The sequence below is a fragment of the Anabrus simplex genome, chromosome 1, assembly GCF_040414725.1.
Source record: "Anabrus simplex isolate iqAnaSimp1 chromosome 1, ASM4041472v1, whole genome shotgun sequence".
In the NCBI taxonomy this organism is placed as follows: domain Eukaryota; kingdom Metazoa; phylum Arthropoda; class Insecta; order Orthoptera; family Tettigoniidae; genus Anabrus; species Anabrus simplex.
In genome coordinates, this window is record NC_090265.1 from 439,043,182 (window position 1) to 439,060,486 (window position 17,305).

Consider the following 17,305-nt stretch of genomic DNA (forward strand, 5'->3'; position numbering starts at 1 on the left):
ATTACACTTGCAAACAAATTACTCATCACTAGGGCTCAGATTCTAGCATATTAGCATATTTTTTTCCTGAATAGTACACATTGAAAGAAGCCTTTTGGTGGTATTTTCATCTCTCTGGGACCAACAGAATTTAAATTTATCGAGCATATAAATGCATAAAACCGCGGTTTTCAGAACAGAAGCATATAAATGCATATTCTTGTGGTTTTCGTCTAAATAGTTTGTTTTTCTTCAAATCCCCCCCTCTCCCGAATTCGGGCCCTGACCATCCTTAAGGTTCGAAAGCAGAAATAATTATTGAAAAGCCTATCTGGTGCGAATAACAGAACTGCAGGTTTTTAACCTTTAGTGAGGTCATTCACACACCCTAATTGGCCTCTGCCGGATTAGAGTGCGACTCGTCAGATAAGCTCTGGAATCCCCATGGTAGCCCATTGCTAGTCATTATATCCTGCACATTTTTGCCAATGAGAAGTAAACTGCAGGGACTCTTTGCTTTTCTCGAAGATTTAGCTCCTCGTCCTCAGAAGAGAAACTCAACTGGCCACAACTGCGACTGTTATAAACAATGTTGAACGGTTTGAATTATTTATCACTGGCCTGTTAACAAAAATTTGCGTGCATCATCAGAACACTTACTATGCGGTACTATATTTCAAGAAGAAATTCACACCGCCTTTGTGCTCCATGTCCGTTGTTTTCTTGTCCCTGAGTTAGAATGTAATTTCATCGGATAATTACAGACTGCTGGAAAGAGGGGGAAATATAAATGAAGAAATAAAAGAGCAATGGAAAGAATAAAAGAGACAGAAAGGATTAGAATTGAGATTTTAAAAATGAAATGGCGTATGGCTTTTAGTGCCGGGAGTATCCAAGGACAAGTTTGGCTTGCCAGGTGCAGGTCTTTTTAATTGACACCCGTAGGCGACCTGCGTGTCGTGATGAGGATGAACTTATGATGAAGACAACACATACACCCAGCCCCTGTGCCAGCAGAATTAACCCACTATGTTTAAAATTCCTTACCCTGCCGAGAATCAAACCCGGGACCCCTGTGACCAAAGGCCAACACGGTAACCATTTAGCCATGAAGCCGGACAGAAATGAGATGAGGACAAAGAGAGGAGCAAGTCTAAAATGGTAGAGCATTTGTATTTATCAGGGGCATCATGAAAGCATTCTATGAATAATGGAATTGCTGTAACAGCAATTCTACTATTTAACCAACACAAACCTGCAGCCCTGGGAAACACATGTTGAGTCCAAACCATGCCCTCCACCATCTATTAACTGCAATCTTATGATGATTATGATGATGATGATGATGATGATGATGATGATGATGATGATGATGATGATGATGATGATGATGATGATGATGCTTGTTAAATGGGGCCTAACATCTAGGTCATTGGCCCCCAATGGTACAAGATGAGACAAAATGAAATAACAGATTGAAATGTACCCACTGCCTAGGATATGAAAAATGATAATAATAAAACCTTAAATCATATTAAAACATACAAAAACCAGCCAAAAATGTAATCAAAAGAATAAAAGCAAAAATAAAAATACAAACTTCATTTTTAATATGACAACTGGACACTATCCCCCATAAAACTGAAGAAAAGGTCTACTGACTGCTCGTCATCTCGTAGAATGAGGGAGATGGAACTCAGAAGTTTTAGACTATGGTGCAGATAAGCCAGGTTTGTGCACTCTGATAGGATTTTTACTATGGTCAAATGGCTGCCCCAATTATACACGGGGTGTGTGTGTGTGTATGTGTGCGCACGCACGCGTGTGCGCTCATGTACGTACACTTCTCCTATTAGTAATTATGAGTGAGTTGCTATACTATGGCCAATCTGAAGACCACAGAATACCACTGCTTCTCTCCGAGAGCCCCAAAGGGAAGTCATTCTCAGCTTATTTGAAAGAGGAGGATTGGCCTGCCACTCCAGCTCCCAATGGGACATTAATAAATGTCTCAGCTGACAACCACTGGCTGGAATCTTGTAAGGCAACGGGGGCAAAGTGACCACCTTCTTGGCAGCCCTGTCAGCTAACTCATTTCCCACTATACCCATGTGGCTTTCGAGCCACAGAAACGTAATCCTGGTAATAACCCTCCACAACCCAGTCAGCAGGTCCTCGATCTACTGTACCAGAGGGTGCTGTGGGAAACATATATTGATAGACTGTAACAAGCCCAAGGAGTCAGTATAGAGCAGACAGTGCTGATGTTCACTGGACAGCGCGTACTGCAAAGCTTCAAGGATAGCATGGACCTCTACTGTGTACACACTACATGTTTTAGGTAGAGCAAAAAGAAACCTCTCATTATCGACGATTAATGTACAGACTACTACTGCTTCTGCCCTCGAACCATCCGTGTATATATCTACTGACCCTATATACAGGCTAACAACGGATATGAAGAGCCTCTGATAAATGAAGGTGTCTGTGTTCACTTTTGGGCCAGTATGCAGATCCAGGATGACTTCAGATCATTGTATTTACCACAGAGGTACTTTACTTGGTCCTCTAACAAGACAAGGAACTGAAGATATATCAAACAATCTGTAACTGCTATCCAAGGGTATACCAACCGGCTATGTTGCTTGTCGACAAGTAGCATTCAGCCGACTGTTTTCCTTGTGGAATACACAGGGGTAGTTTGGATGAAGTGGCATCTGCTGCAGATTCACAGCACAGGACAACAGTGTTTGCTCATTCCTCAAGTGTAAAGGCAGCCCACCACATTCAGCGAGCAAGCTAGCAATGGGAGTTATACAGAAAGCTCCTATTGCCAACCTAACTCTGCTGTGGTGGACACTATTCAGGTTATCAAGAACCTTTTCTTTCTGATCCATATGCTGTCTGGCCGTAGTCTAATCTGGACAAAATGTCTGCCCTACAAAAGCGTATGAGCAACGCACGATCAGGTCCCCCCAACTGCAATTTGTGTAGATGCATGTTCTACACAAGAATTGGTTTGTTCAGACACCAGAAGTTTGCTTATAAAGTGCACTGAGTGTGAAGTGGTTGCTTAAGCAAAAAATTGTATACTCAGATGAGTAACAGCTAATGACAAATAGTTAACAGAGTATCTGTCCACTATCATTTTTTTGCACTAAGCTATCTGTATATTTTTCGTACTCAAATGCGTTTACACAATGTTCACTTTTTACAGTATGTATATAGCAAATACACTTAATGCTTTTAAATATAGCCAATTCTAGCAGAGTTTCATTGTTTAAATGACTGGTTGCTTTCTTTCTATAGTATGTATTTCATACTTATTTCAGAGAATTCTCTCTCCAATGATGAGGGCTGGTTGAGGCGCAGTAAACCATACAAGAGATTAAGAATAATTAAAACCTTATCCTCCACTTGCCATTAGGATAAGAGTATTTTACCTGTGTCACCATGTGAAATGCTGTGGGATATTTCAAAGTTAGGAAAACACAGCTCAAAGGTGACAGAAGAAAATGTAATAAAATCTTGAAAATTTCCCCATGAGCACTGTGGCTCAAAGGTCTCCAGAATAAATAAACAAACAAACAAAACAAACAAACAAAATATACAAATTAAATCAGAAACAAAAAATTGTACAAATATTTTCAGTTATGATAGGTAGTGATGTGATATCAGAATAGAGATAGAGAAAAAACAAAATTGAAATACTTACACAAGGTAAAAGCACAGTTGTAACATCCAGAGCCTGCCATTCCCAGAAACAACCGAGTTACCACAAACAGCCAATAGTTTGGTATCAGCCCTCCGAGAGGTCCTGCTATGATGTACATTGCACAGGAGATGACAAAACTACACTTTCGACCCCACCTAAAACAGAAATTCTGTATTAATAAAAATAATTTCTAACATCTGAGAGGAATCAAGATAGAAGTATGAAAACACTGGCAAGAAAAAGCTGATGTAGGCTAATCCCAAAGCTATTGACAAGCAAAGACCTCTCGACAGCTCTGACAAATATGGACAATATTCTTCAGAAAATATCTGTTAATTATAATAATAATTAGAATAAACTTCTTGCCACAGATGGTTATTGAACTTTGAGAAGTATTTGTGTTAACTTAGAATGCATATAAAACAGCTGAATTTTCAGTTTTTTTGCAGTTAGCAATTATCATTGCCAATTGTTAGGAGAAATGAAATCAGATCCACATATGAAGACACTGATAAATGGTTACGAATTAAAAGAATGCCCTATCCTTACAGATCAGAATCTATATGCCATTCGGATGACCAGATCTGTTAAGTACTCAAATACAAAAATAGCCTAGAGTTAAACACAGCCAAGGACCCTATCTCTAGATCCATAGTTTACAATATTCCTTGAATGAAAATGTATATAGGAGCTACCAATCGTAATGTTGGAACACAAGTATATCACTGTTGTCTGAACCAACTCAGCTGAGTGAGCACTCACTCATTTGAACCGTGAGGTAACACTCGAAGAAACTGACGTACAAGCAATCACCTACAAGTAGTGATGTACCTGAGCCCGGCTCAAGCTGCTCAAACAGATGACATCAGAGTTTAAACAAGTTCGAGCTTTTGAGTGTGCCGCAATCTAGTGACTTACTCTTACTAACTAACATCCAGAGAACTTGTGAAGGTTGTCCAAGAGTATTATGCTGGACAGTATGGTTCATCCTCTGTTTACTGTTACTTCCTTGTCTTTTGTACATAATATCACTTCAACCTGAATTTGTATTTCAGAGACAGTCAGAATTTGTGTTTGTGCAATGATTCACTACAAATGTCTCCTCACAATGAACAAACAGTCTACTAAAATGTATTTCTTAGGGTATAAATACAGAAAAAGGTAAACAAAGTATGTTGCCTTAACATTACAAGTGTCAAAATAGTTATATATTTGAATGGTTGTAAGACTAAAAATTTATGATATTTTGTCTTCAGTTGTTGACACATTTGTCATCAGTTCATGCAGGTCATCTATACTATTTAAAAAAATGAGATAGTGCCTGTTTTGTTTGTTCTGGACAGGTTCGAAAACTTCTGGACCAACTGACCTGAAATGTGTCCTTGGCTGGCTCTCCTGCAGTGATCGGGTTGCGCACATAGCCGCTACATCATTCACGCACGTGCACAGCAGTCTTTCCAAACCTCTCATACAGGTCTTGTTACAAGTTGCACCAGAAATTCTTTGATAGTGAATGTTGCGGTGACATTCCCATTTCAATACGAATGTGCATACAGAATGACATCATAGTTCATACACAGGTATCATCATAAGCACGGAACATGTTATGGTATGTGACTTTCTGCCTACAACCACCCTCTAACGGGAGATAAGATAAAGACAACAATAGTATTACAGTTGACCACAAGGTTCCGCCACCATCCGTTACTGATAGCCTCTGCCTCGCAGGTGCTACTATTGCATTACACTGTCGGAAGATTTTGCTAGTAATTTTGAACAGGTGTTCATACATGCGGGAAAGAGTTTGCTTTACACTGTGAGTGGAGAATAATTTCAAGTGAAATTAATTTGAGTGTTGCATTTTCTTTTGTGCTTGTACGATTTATGTGAATGCGGTATTCTTTGTATAAGAGGAAATTAATTCAGTTCAGGTTAATTTAACCAGCAAAATATTAACCTACCTGTGTAAGTTACACAAGGCTTGCACCAGACAGAGCAGATTTGATTACTGAAAATTTACAAAAACGAGAAACGAGAGTATAGGCATAGACAGAAGTGTACGAAACACACAAGTGGCTGTGTGTATGTGTATCTAGGAATGCTCTTTCTTTTTTCTTGCTCTGTCTATTACTCAACAAATAAAGCTCACTTGAGAAAAATAAACATGAAAATTCTTATGCACTTGAAAATTTAGAATACTGAATATATGCTAGGCTGTGTCAATATCACCACACACCTGGATTCCACTTACTGTGAATTGATTTAAAAAATGATAAAGTCAATGCAAATAGGTACATACTGTCCAGATTAATTGACTGTGTGGAATTTTGAAGAGCTTTCAAACTGTCATTGCGTGGTCACGATGAGAGCAAAACTTCTGATAATCCAGGGATTTTCACAGGAATGGTGAACTTCTTAAGTTCTATTGACAATGCAATGGAAGAGCATTAGGAAAGTGATACAGATTTTAAAGTTACTTAACACACTGTTCAAAATGAACTTCTTGATTGCATGCTGAACACATGCAGAGATTAAAATATCTAATGAGATTCATGCCACTCATTTTTGGCAGTTATGGATGATAAAACAATAAATGTTAATAAATTACAACAAATGGTAATTATTTATAGATACAAATCTGCAGGAGTTGCAGTGAAAAGATATCAGGGGTTTTGTCAAGCCGAAGGATGAAGATGCTTGAGTCTATATTTTATAAATTGCTCAAGCAAAATTGGAACAGCAAGTGGATAGCAACAAACAGATTGTTACTGGACAATGCTACAATGGAGCAGCAATATTAAGCGGGGATAGAAACAGAGTGCAGGCCAGAATAAATTAGATTTACCCTTAAGCGTATTATGTCCAGTTGTTATGCCCACAGGTTTGATTTCATTTTACGGACAGCAGTATCTAAAAATAGTTCATGCAAGATGTTCTTTTCCAATTTAACTGCATTCCCAGTATTATTTTCTTGATCAGCACAGGGAATGGAAGTTTTAGATTCTCTGGTAGAGAAGAGGCTTCCAAATATCACCACCAGATGTACTGTAATTTCTCAGCTTGTTTGTGAATTAAATCAATCACTACTGATCTGTATTTAGGGCAGTCGTCCAGGTGGCAGATTCCTTATCTGTTGTTTTCCTAGCCTTTTCTTAAATAATTGCAAAGAAATTGGAAATTTATTGGTAAGTTATTCCAATCCCTAACTCCCCTTCCTATAAATGAATATTTGTCCTCTTGAATTCCAACTTTATCTTCATATTGTGATCTTTCCTACTTTTAAAGACACCATCCAAATTTATTCATCTACTGATGTCCTCCCACGCCATCACTCCACTGACAGCTCGGAACATACCACTTAGTCGAGCAGCTCATCTCCTTTCTCCCAAGTCTTCCCAGCCCAAAATTTGCAACATTTTTGTAATGCTACTCTTTTGTCGGAAATCACCCAGAACAAATCGAGCTGCTTTTCTTTGGATTTTTTCCAGTTCCTGAATCAAGTAATCCTGGTAAGGGTTCCATACACTGAAACCATACTCTAGTTGGGGTCTCACCAGAGACAAATATGCTCTCTCCTTTACATCCTTACTACAACCCCTAAATACTCTCATAACCATGTGCAGAGATCTGTACCCTTTATTTACAATCATATTTATGTGATTACCCCAATGAAGATCTTTCCTTATATTAATACGTAGGTATTTACAATGATCCCCAAAGGGAACTTTCACCCCATCAACGCAGTAATTAAAACTGAGAGGATTTTTCCTATTTGTGAAACTCACAACCTGACTTTTATCCCTGTTTATCATCATACCGTTGCCTGCTGTCCATCTCACAACATTATCGAGGTCATTTTTCAGTTGCTCACAATCTTGTAACTTATTTATTACTCTGTACAGAATAACATCATCTGCGAAAAGCCTTATCTCTGATTCAACTTCTTTACACATATCACTGATATATATATATAAGAAAACATAGAGGTCCAATAATACTGCCTTGAGGAATTCCCCTCTTAATTTTTACAGGGACAGAACATGGATAATTTAATAGAATGTCTGGAAGACATGTAAAAGTTAGCTTGTTGATGATGTCACGAGGAGGGAGAGCTACAGGCTTCTGTCCACCTTGAGAGATAAGGAATTTATAATCTGGCTAAAATTCTTTCACAGATTGATGCCACATGTGGCATTCTTTCCAAACTGTTACAACACAGAAATATCGATGCAATTGAAGTGAAAGAACATGTTTCAGATTTCTGAAAGCATGTTGAGAAAGTAAAGTCAGGAATTGCACCACAGACTTGGACGCTGATATAACATCCCATGACCAACTTGTACAGAATATGCAGAAAACCTTGGATCATTCAGCAGCTGCTAAAAACAATTGTCTTCTTCTTCTTCTGCTTTTCCCACACCTGTGGGGTGGTGGGTGATGATGTAATATGATGTGTATGATGTAATAACTGTTCACATGAAAGAATTTTTTTCACACCCACTGGCTTCTAGTCTGGTCATGTGCATTCATTTGGAAATCTATTCTGACTCTTTTTCCAGAAAGAAAATTAAACAGAGAGCCACATCTGTATTCCTGTCTAATTAAGACACAGCTGAAGACTGAACTAGAAGTACTGTACATAAGAAACGATTTTCAGAATGTTGACTGAGCGTCATCGATGTTACAATTTCTGTTCGACAATGAACCAGATACATGCACATTTCCACAAGTACATAAATTATTCTGGGACTTCATTATTAGTCATTGGGGAAAGTGTGTGGAGGAAAGGAAATCAAGATAGAGTGTTATCTAGGAATTAAATTAAGGCAGATGTTTTGTAAAACAGAAGGGGAGGAGGAAAGTAAGGAGAAGGTGGTAATTTTCCATGTTGCTACCAACAATGTAAGGAAAGCATATATAGGTACCAACATAGTTGGGGATGTATGGGTTCTGCAGCACAGGATGAGTTTTAAAAACCAGAGATTGTTATCAGTGAAATACTGTGTTGGAGGGATACTGATTGGAAGGTGATCAGTAATTTAAATGATTTTATTGAGTGGGAATGTGGGAAACTGGGAGTGAGATTCTAGATCAAAATGGGTGGATAGGAGATAGGGATCTGCACTCAGATTACCTTTACTTGAACCACAGTGGTACATGTACATTAGGAGGTTTCATTAGAAGGGTTATAGGGAGGTACATTCAGAGAAACTGGGTGGATTAGGACTGATTATAGGAGTACAACGATCTGGAAATCAAGTAAGGATGACATACTGTAGAACTGTTTGTGTTAAACTGTTGAAGTATTGTAAAGAAAGGAGTAGAATGAAGTAATTGAATAGATATATATTTACCAGGTATTATGATAGAAGTTGAATCATGGCTGAGAAGTGGTATTATGGATGTGGAGAATTTCTCACAGAACTGGAGTGTTTATTATAGAACCAGTGAGAGAATGGTAGGAGGAGTATTCACTCTGGTGAAGGAAGAATTTGTGAACGACAAAAAAGTTAAGGATGAGGAACATCTCTAAGGATAAGAGACAATTTGATGTTTTTCGGGTGAACAGACCTGGAAAGGGTGGCGCTGATGCTGATGTGAAATTATTTGATAAGATAATCAGCTATGTGGGAAACGACACTGAAAAGGAATATGATTTTAGCAGGTGATCTCAATTAACCAAATTTCAATTGGGAATGTAATGCTAATGACAGGAAGCATGACCAACAAATCGCAAATCTGGTAAAGACAGCTAAATCATGAAGTGATGGAACCAACCAGTGGGAAGAATATTCTTATATGTCGTGATGGTAAAACCAAATTACCTCTATAGAGAAACTGAAGTAATAGATGGTGTACGTGATCACAAAACTCTCTTTGTTGTACCAGTAGTTAAAAATAATGTAATAGAAAGGAAGGTTGTGAAAGTAGGACTATTAGACAGTTCCAGGCTGATAAGACAGACATGAGGGAATTTTTAAAAAGTAATCATGATCGGTGGAACATGGTGAATAAGAATGTACACAGAGAGAGAGAATATGATACTTAAAGTACACTAAAATTCAAATTTACAGTACCATAAGAATTAAGATAAAGAGTACATCCACATACTTGTCAGCCACAAATCCAAACAGCAGAGCACCTATGAACTTGCCAAGAGCTACCACCATCTGTACTGTGGAGCGCATGACCAGGCGATCGCACACCAAGTCCCACTGAAATAAGAACATACCTCATTCAATAGAGTAAAACAAATTTGTACACAACAGCTCCAGTTGGAAAACTTTAACATGCAATGATTATTACAGAATGTTAAAAAAATTATTTAAAAAAAGAATGCACATGTTCAACTTTGAGAGAATGGAACTGATACCTACAGATTTACCAAGGGACTTCATGAAATCTGTTGGTGATACTAGAGAATCTTAGACCCATTTCAGCATGGGGTTACAACTTGAAACTTGCAAAATGGTGCATGTATCACTGACTATAATATTGTAGTTCATAATATATATACCAATGAACAGTTTTGTTTAAAATTGTTAGAAAGTGGTGCTCATAGGATATTAATGCTATGTCTAAATGTGGAAATATGTTTTTTATGGAAGCCAGTGTTAAACTGTACTCCTTTTTATTAGTTTAAATTATGCTGGTGTTTCTGTATTTAAAGAGCATTTAATTTGTTTTTGACTCTGTTGTACAATGTGGTTTACCAGTGAAATTACTATGAGAAAAATATTGCTGAAATAAAGAAAAGCCTGTGCTCATTAATCATAACAGTTCTGCAATGGACTATCCTATATTATTGCAAACAAATTTCAGTCACTCTTACTCTGAAGGTGTAGTAACTTAAAAATGCAATAAATGTGCATTTTACAAATTTCCATGCTAAGAAAGATTTCTGAAAGACCTCAAAACCGTGTGCAAGATCGTAAATTAATTTTCTGTGGAATGACCTCTTTCCTTTCTTCTAGTGGAGTAACGTTGCACCGTCCAACTCAGTGCCTAACTGTTCAGCATGGTGGCTTTTGGTCCAAGACGTTGCTGGTTCGATTCCTGGCCGAATTGGGAATTTTATGAAAATGGGAAACCATGGGAAACCTCTTCTAGTACCTAATTAAATAATGAACTCACCTCGGACACAATGCTGGTCCCTGCATCCTGGTAGTCGTATTTAGTACAAGTGGTTCTGCTGCTGACTGGATGGTTTGTAATGTTCTGCATTGCCTCCTCATATCGCAAAGTGGCCAGGTAAGCGTAATCGTAATCTGGAGCAGTACAGTTTTTTCCAGTTATACTCCTGTGAACAGGAAACCAAGTCTGAATAAATACAAGAAAATCCCGTCTATGCGTGTGTTTTTAGCAATACCTAAAAAGGTTGAACTGGAATGAAGGAATTAAAACAAAGAAAGAAGAACGAACTATGGTATGGAATGGTGGGGATAGCAAAGTACCGAAGGAAGGAAAGAAGAAGCAGAGTCTATATACAATGCAAGAGGAAATAATAATAATAATAATAATAATAATAGTAATAATAATAATAATAATAATACCCAGAAGGGGAGAAGGAAACAACATATTGAGAGGGTATGTGATGTTATTTCAGTAGTTTCGAAATCGAGTCAAATTTACAAAGAACTTGGCAGTACAAGACCAATCAATCATCGATCGATCGATCACTACTGATCTGCATTTAGGCAGTCGCCCAGGTGGCAGATTCTCTATCTGTTGTTTTGCTAGCCTTTTCTTAAATGATTGCAAAGAAATTGGAAATTTATTGAACATCTCCCTTGCTAAGTTATTCCAATCCCTAACTCCCCTTCCTATAAACGAATATTTGCCCCAATTTGTCCTCTTGAATTCCAACTTTATCTTCATATTGTGATTTTTCCTACTTTTAAAGACACGACGTTGCACCCCCTTCTTGTCTGGATGCATACACAGATTCGGTTGGAAAGGGTGTCATAAAGGCGTTGCATCCTCTCCTCAGGCAAGCTGGCCTACAGCTGTTGTAACTGGTCCTTGATATCCTGGATATTGGCACTAAGACGGAGTTTACATCCGAGCTCGTCCCACACATGTCCTATCGGGGACAGATCTGGGGACCTTACTGGCCACGGGAGTACCTTAATACCACGCAAACAGTTCATAGAGACACATACCGAGTGTAGACGAGCATTGTCTTGTTGAAGAATAGCCCCACAGTATGGGTAACATATGAGGACGCAGGATGTCCGTGACGTACCATTGTTCCTTCCCTCAATCACTACCAGCCATGACCTGAAGTCACACTCGATGGCTTCCCACACGATGACGCCAGGAGTAACACCGCTGTGCGTCTCCAAAACACTGGAAGAATGGGTCCTCTCCTCGGGTCGCCGCCATACTCGCAGACGATGATCACTCGTGGTACTGCAGAACCGCGATTCATCGCTGAACACAGTGCGACGCCATTCATCAGAGTCCATGCTTCCCGGTCACGATACCTACCCAAATGCAGCTGTTTGTGTTGTGGTGTTAACAGCAGTCTACGCATGGGACGGTAATTCCTTAGTCCGGTTGGTGCTAATCTCCGACCGATGGTGCGGGATGACACAGCATGTTGCAGGGAGTCCATTACTTGTTCTGGGATGGCAGACGCAGATGTGAAGGGGTTACGATGTGCTTGGTGCACAATACGGCAACACCCCCTTGTAGCGCTCAGACGTGATCAATCGAAACCCTGCCGATGACTATGCCTGCCCTCACGCTCACATGCAGTCCAACATCGGGCCACCGACACATCCGAATGCCCCATAAATCCTGCAAGATTCGACCACCGCTCAAACGAAGTACCACAATGAGTCCCCTTTCAGACTCCGTCAGGTACTAATGAAATGGCGTATGGCTTTTAGTGCCGAGAGTGACCAAGGACATGTTCGGCTCGCCAGCTGCAGGTCTTTTGATTTGACGCCGTAGACGATCTGCGCGTCGTGATGATGATGAAATTATGAAGACGACGGCCCCCGGGCCAACGAAATTAACCGATGATGGTTAAAATTCCCGACCCTGCCGGGAATCGAACCCGGGATCCCTGTGACCAAAGGCCAGCACGCTAACCAGGTACTGATAACGCTGTCTCACACGAGAACGCAGCATATGCATGTCCTCCACAGTCATCACTCAACATCTAACGCTGTTCACACCCCTTATATACCCTACTAGACCTGGTGTCAACACTAAACACGAAATAGGCTAATGCACTCTGGTGGCCATTTTCTACCTGTCACAGAGAATTGCAACTCTAATCATTTACATACCCACCGATGGTGTGTAAATGTACGAAGTTATATTAACATTCGACCATTTCTTCCGAGTGCTTCACTTTTTTTTTTTTCAGGCAGTGTAATGGGAAGATAAAACAAGAAGTTGGGTGTGAGGTGCCAAGTAAATAAATAAATGAATTAAATATACGTATATAAAATAAAGGTTTTGTCTGTACATTGCTCAGAATTTCAAAAGAATGGTATTTCTGTATCGCTCATGTCCACAGTAACAAGAAAATGCAGTTTTTACTTTTCCGTAATGTCTGTCTGTCTGTCTGTCTGTCTGTCTGTCTGTCTGTCTGTCTGTCTGTCTGTCTGTCTGTCTGTCTGTCTGTCTGTCTGTCTGTCTGTCTGTCTGTCTGTCTGTCTGTATGTATGTATGTATGTATGTATGTATGTATGTATGTATGTATGTATGTATGTACACGCATCACGAGAAAACTGCTGAAGAGAATTTAATAAAAATCGATATGTAAAGTCGGGGGGGGGGGGGGTGAGCCGCTACAATCTAGTCTATAAATTATTTTATTCACGCTCAGTGAAATGGTAGTTTAGGGGAAGGCCTAAAATTATTTCTCAAATATTTATATTATTAGTGGTCATATCGATAAATACTACATATTATTAGTGGTCATATCGATAAATACTACATAACTAAAGTTATATAGAATTTAATTTCCGATCATTTACGTCTTATGCCTTTTGACCGTACCGGCCTATAATGACACAGATATTCATGAATTTGGATTTTTGTTGCCAAGTCCATATCAACGCCGAGCCACGAGAAAATGGGTAAACAGAATTTAATGAAAATCAGTATATTGAGTCGGGGAATAAGAAGCTACAGTTTAAGCTATAAACAATGGTATTCACCCTGAGTGAAATGGTAGCTTAGGGGAAGGCACCTAAAATTTCATTTGTAAATACCTATGTTCTTAGTCCTATAGAAAAGTACTACATAACAAAAGTTATAGATAATACAATTTCCGATCATTTATGTTTTATTCAGTTTTACCGTACCGACTACGATAAGAGTGGTATTTCAGAATCGAAAGACAATTAATAATGTGAAGGCCTACAATATCGAAAGCGCGTAACATTGATCAACAATAACATTACACTGACCGTTGTTTGTTGTAATGTTCTTTGTCTCTTATGCTGACATTCAACTGCTGCGTACCGAGTATAACAGCCTAACTGAATATTGGCGGGAAATAGCTGAGGAGTTAGATAACTTTCTTCTTTAGCATGCCATTCTTCTGGTTCATACATTTTCTGATACTGCTGGTACGTAACACACTGGTACATTATAGTATTCCAGCTATTCGATACCTACTTTGACGCGCTGTTTTGAATGAGCAGTGTGCGCACTTAAGTCTGAGGCTCAGTTAGTAGTAATAGTATGAGCTGGTCTAGAATTACAATTTAGGCTTATTCCAAATTATAGTACCACAATTCACTAAATAACTCAAAATTCAACCCTGAAAAAAAGCCGTTTCTTAAGAAAAGCTTCTTCCTCTTCACTTTTATTAAATCTACATTCATTTTATTCCAAATTAGCAGCGAAGATGTGGTTTCTTCTCTGGCTTGGAGGAAAAATTGCCTCCACGTCAGATAGTTCTTTCCCCTACCAGTGTGGTGAATTGAGATTTTCCGACTCATCGGGTACTCCCAGGAAGCAGATAAGGAAACGGGCATAGACTTTGCCCTGGGACTATCCACTATTCGAACCCCCCGGCCGAAAAAAAGACGAAGATTGTTCACAGATCACGGATGTCTGCATCTTGGTCATTCCAGCTCTGTAGCTTTGGGCTGTTAGTTCTGCAGCGTAGTACTGTTCGTTAAAAGTGAGAAAATGTGTGGGTTTTATTTGATCGAGTATTTCATATGAAAGCATTGCTTTTGATCGCGCCATTCCTACTGACGTCCTTGTAATGACCCATGTTCATTTCAGTTGGGAAAACCACTGAGTCAGTCTTTCTGAGAATCTGTAAAGGCAGGTGGAGAGTGAGTGTCTGCCATTATAATGAAAACTCCCCAACCTGATTGTGACTGATGGTAGGCAAGCTGGCCTACCATTGCAATGAAAATTCCCTAACCCAGTCTTCATATGAGAAAAGACGTTGGTGACTTCCGCGTCGTGTTTCTAGGGCAACGTTAAGAGCTATGCAACTTAATACAATCTTGCTCACAACGTTTACACCACCTGCCCTAGAATTCTGTATAGCCTACAGTTCAGAATTCCGTAGCGAAGCACGGGTACATCAGCTAGTAGATATATAAAATAAGCATGGGCGCCCGCAAGGGGGGCAAGGGGGGGCACTTGCTCCCCCCTGGAATTCTAAAGATGTTGATGTTCAATTGTTTAATATCATACCAGATTATTTCATAAACTGAAATTACTGACAGTCATCTAGCATATGTTATAACTGGAAGTTTCTGTAAACAATTTAATGTTGCTGACGTTATATTGGTTTTTATATTCAAGAAAATTGTTAATGTGCCCCCTCCTGGAAAAGATCCTGCGGGCGCCCATGAAAATAAGAGTTTTGTCTGTACATTGCTCAGAATTTGAAAAGAATGGTATTTCTGTATCGGTCATGTCCATAGTAACAAGGAAATGCAATTTTTACTTTTCCGTAATTTCTGTCTGTCTGTCTGTCTGTCTGTCTGTCTGTCTGTCTGTCTGTCTGTCTGTCTGTCTGTCTGTCTGTCTGTCTGTCTGTCTGTCTGTACACGCATCACTAGAAAACGGCTGAAGAGAATTTAATAAAAATTGGTATGCAAAGTCGGGGAATAAGTCGCTACAATCTAAGCAATAAATAATTTTATTCACGCTGATAGAAGCGGTAGTTTAGGGAAGGCCTAAAATTTAATTTTGAAATATTTATGTTATTAGTGGTCCCATATTAATAAAAAGTGGTATGAAAAATCTGGAAATAAGTCGCTACAATCTAGGCTATAAATAATTGTATTCACGCTGAGTGAAATGGTAGTTTAGGGGAAGGCCTAAATATTAATTCTTAAATATTTACGTCATTAGTGGTTCTATCTCATTGAAAACTGGTAAACAAAGTCGGAGAATAAGCCACTACAATCTAAGCTATAAAATTTTTTATTCACGCTGAATGAAATGGTAGTTTAGCGGAAGGCCTAAAATATATTTCTCAAATATTTATATTATTAGTGGTCGTATCGATAAATACTACATAACAAAGTTATATAGAATTAAATTTATGACCATTTATGCCTTATACATTTTTACCGTACCGGCTATGATAACACAGATATTCATGAATTTGTATTTTTTGTTGCTAAGTTCATATCGACGCCGAGCCACGAGAAAATGAGTTAACAGTATTTAATGAAAATTGGTAATAGGAGTCGGGGAATAAGAAACTACAGTCTAAGATATAAACAATTTTGTTCACCCTGGATGAAATTGTAGTTTAGGGGAAGGCGCCTAAAATTTATTTTTTAAGTACCACTGTTTTTAGTCCTATCGAAAAGTACTATATAACAATAGTTGCAGATAATACAATTTCCGATCATTTATGTTTTATTCAGTTTTACCGTACCGACTATGATGAGTGATATTTCAGAGTCGGAAGAAAACTAAATGTAAAGGCCTACAATATCGAAAGCGCATAACATTGATCAACAATAACATTACATTGAACATTGTTTGTTGTGATGTTCTTTGTCTCTTATGCTGCCTCTCAACTGCGATAGATGGGATTACTGCTGCGTACCGAGTATACTAGCTGACTATATTGGCGGGAAATAGCCGGGGAGTTAGAAAACTTTCTTCTTTAGCATGCCATTCCTCTGGTTCGTGCGTTTTCTGACACAGCTGGTACGTAACACACTGGTTCTTCATAGTATTCCAGCTATTCGATCCCTACGCTGAAAGAGCAGTGTGCATACTTAAGGCAGTGGCTAACTTCCGGGGAGGGGAATGAAAACATTCCCTAGCCTAGGCTTAATAGTGGTGGTGGTGGTGGTGGTGGTAGTAGTAGCAGTAGTATGACCTGGTCTAGAATAACAATTTAGGCCTATTCCAAATTATAGCACCACAATTCACTAAATAACTCAAAATTCAACCCTGAAAAGAGCCGTTTCTTAAGAAAAGCTTCTTCCTCTTCACTTTTATTAAATTCTACATTCATTTTATTCCAAATTATCAGTGAAGAGGGGTTTCTCCTCTGGCTTGGAGGAAAAATTTGCCTCCAAGTCAGATAGATTTTTCCGCCGCCAGTGTAGTGATTTGATATTTTCCGCCTCATCGGGTATTCCTAGGAAACAG

General features: G+C 38.9%; 1 protein-coding gene across 2 annotated transcripts in view; it reads right to left on the reverse strand.

Annotated features, from left to right (window-relative positions):
- Positions 1-17,305, reverse strand: part of LOC136856916 (organic cation transporter protein) — a 457,434-nt gene that overhangs the window by 52,393 nt on the left and 387,736 nt on the right. For both annotated transcript variants that reach the window (XM_067135162.2, XM_067135163.2), the window contains exons 3-5: positions 10,829-10,994; positions 9,806-9,909; positions 3,695-3,849 (exon numbers count right to left, since the gene is read on the reverse strand). In XM_067135162.2, the coding sequence (XP_066991263.1) occupies positions 3,695-3,849; positions 9,806-9,909; positions 10,829-10,994 (425 nt within the window). The remainder of the gene's footprint in view (positions 1-3,694; positions 3,850-9,805; positions 9,910-10,828; positions 10,995-17,305) is intronic.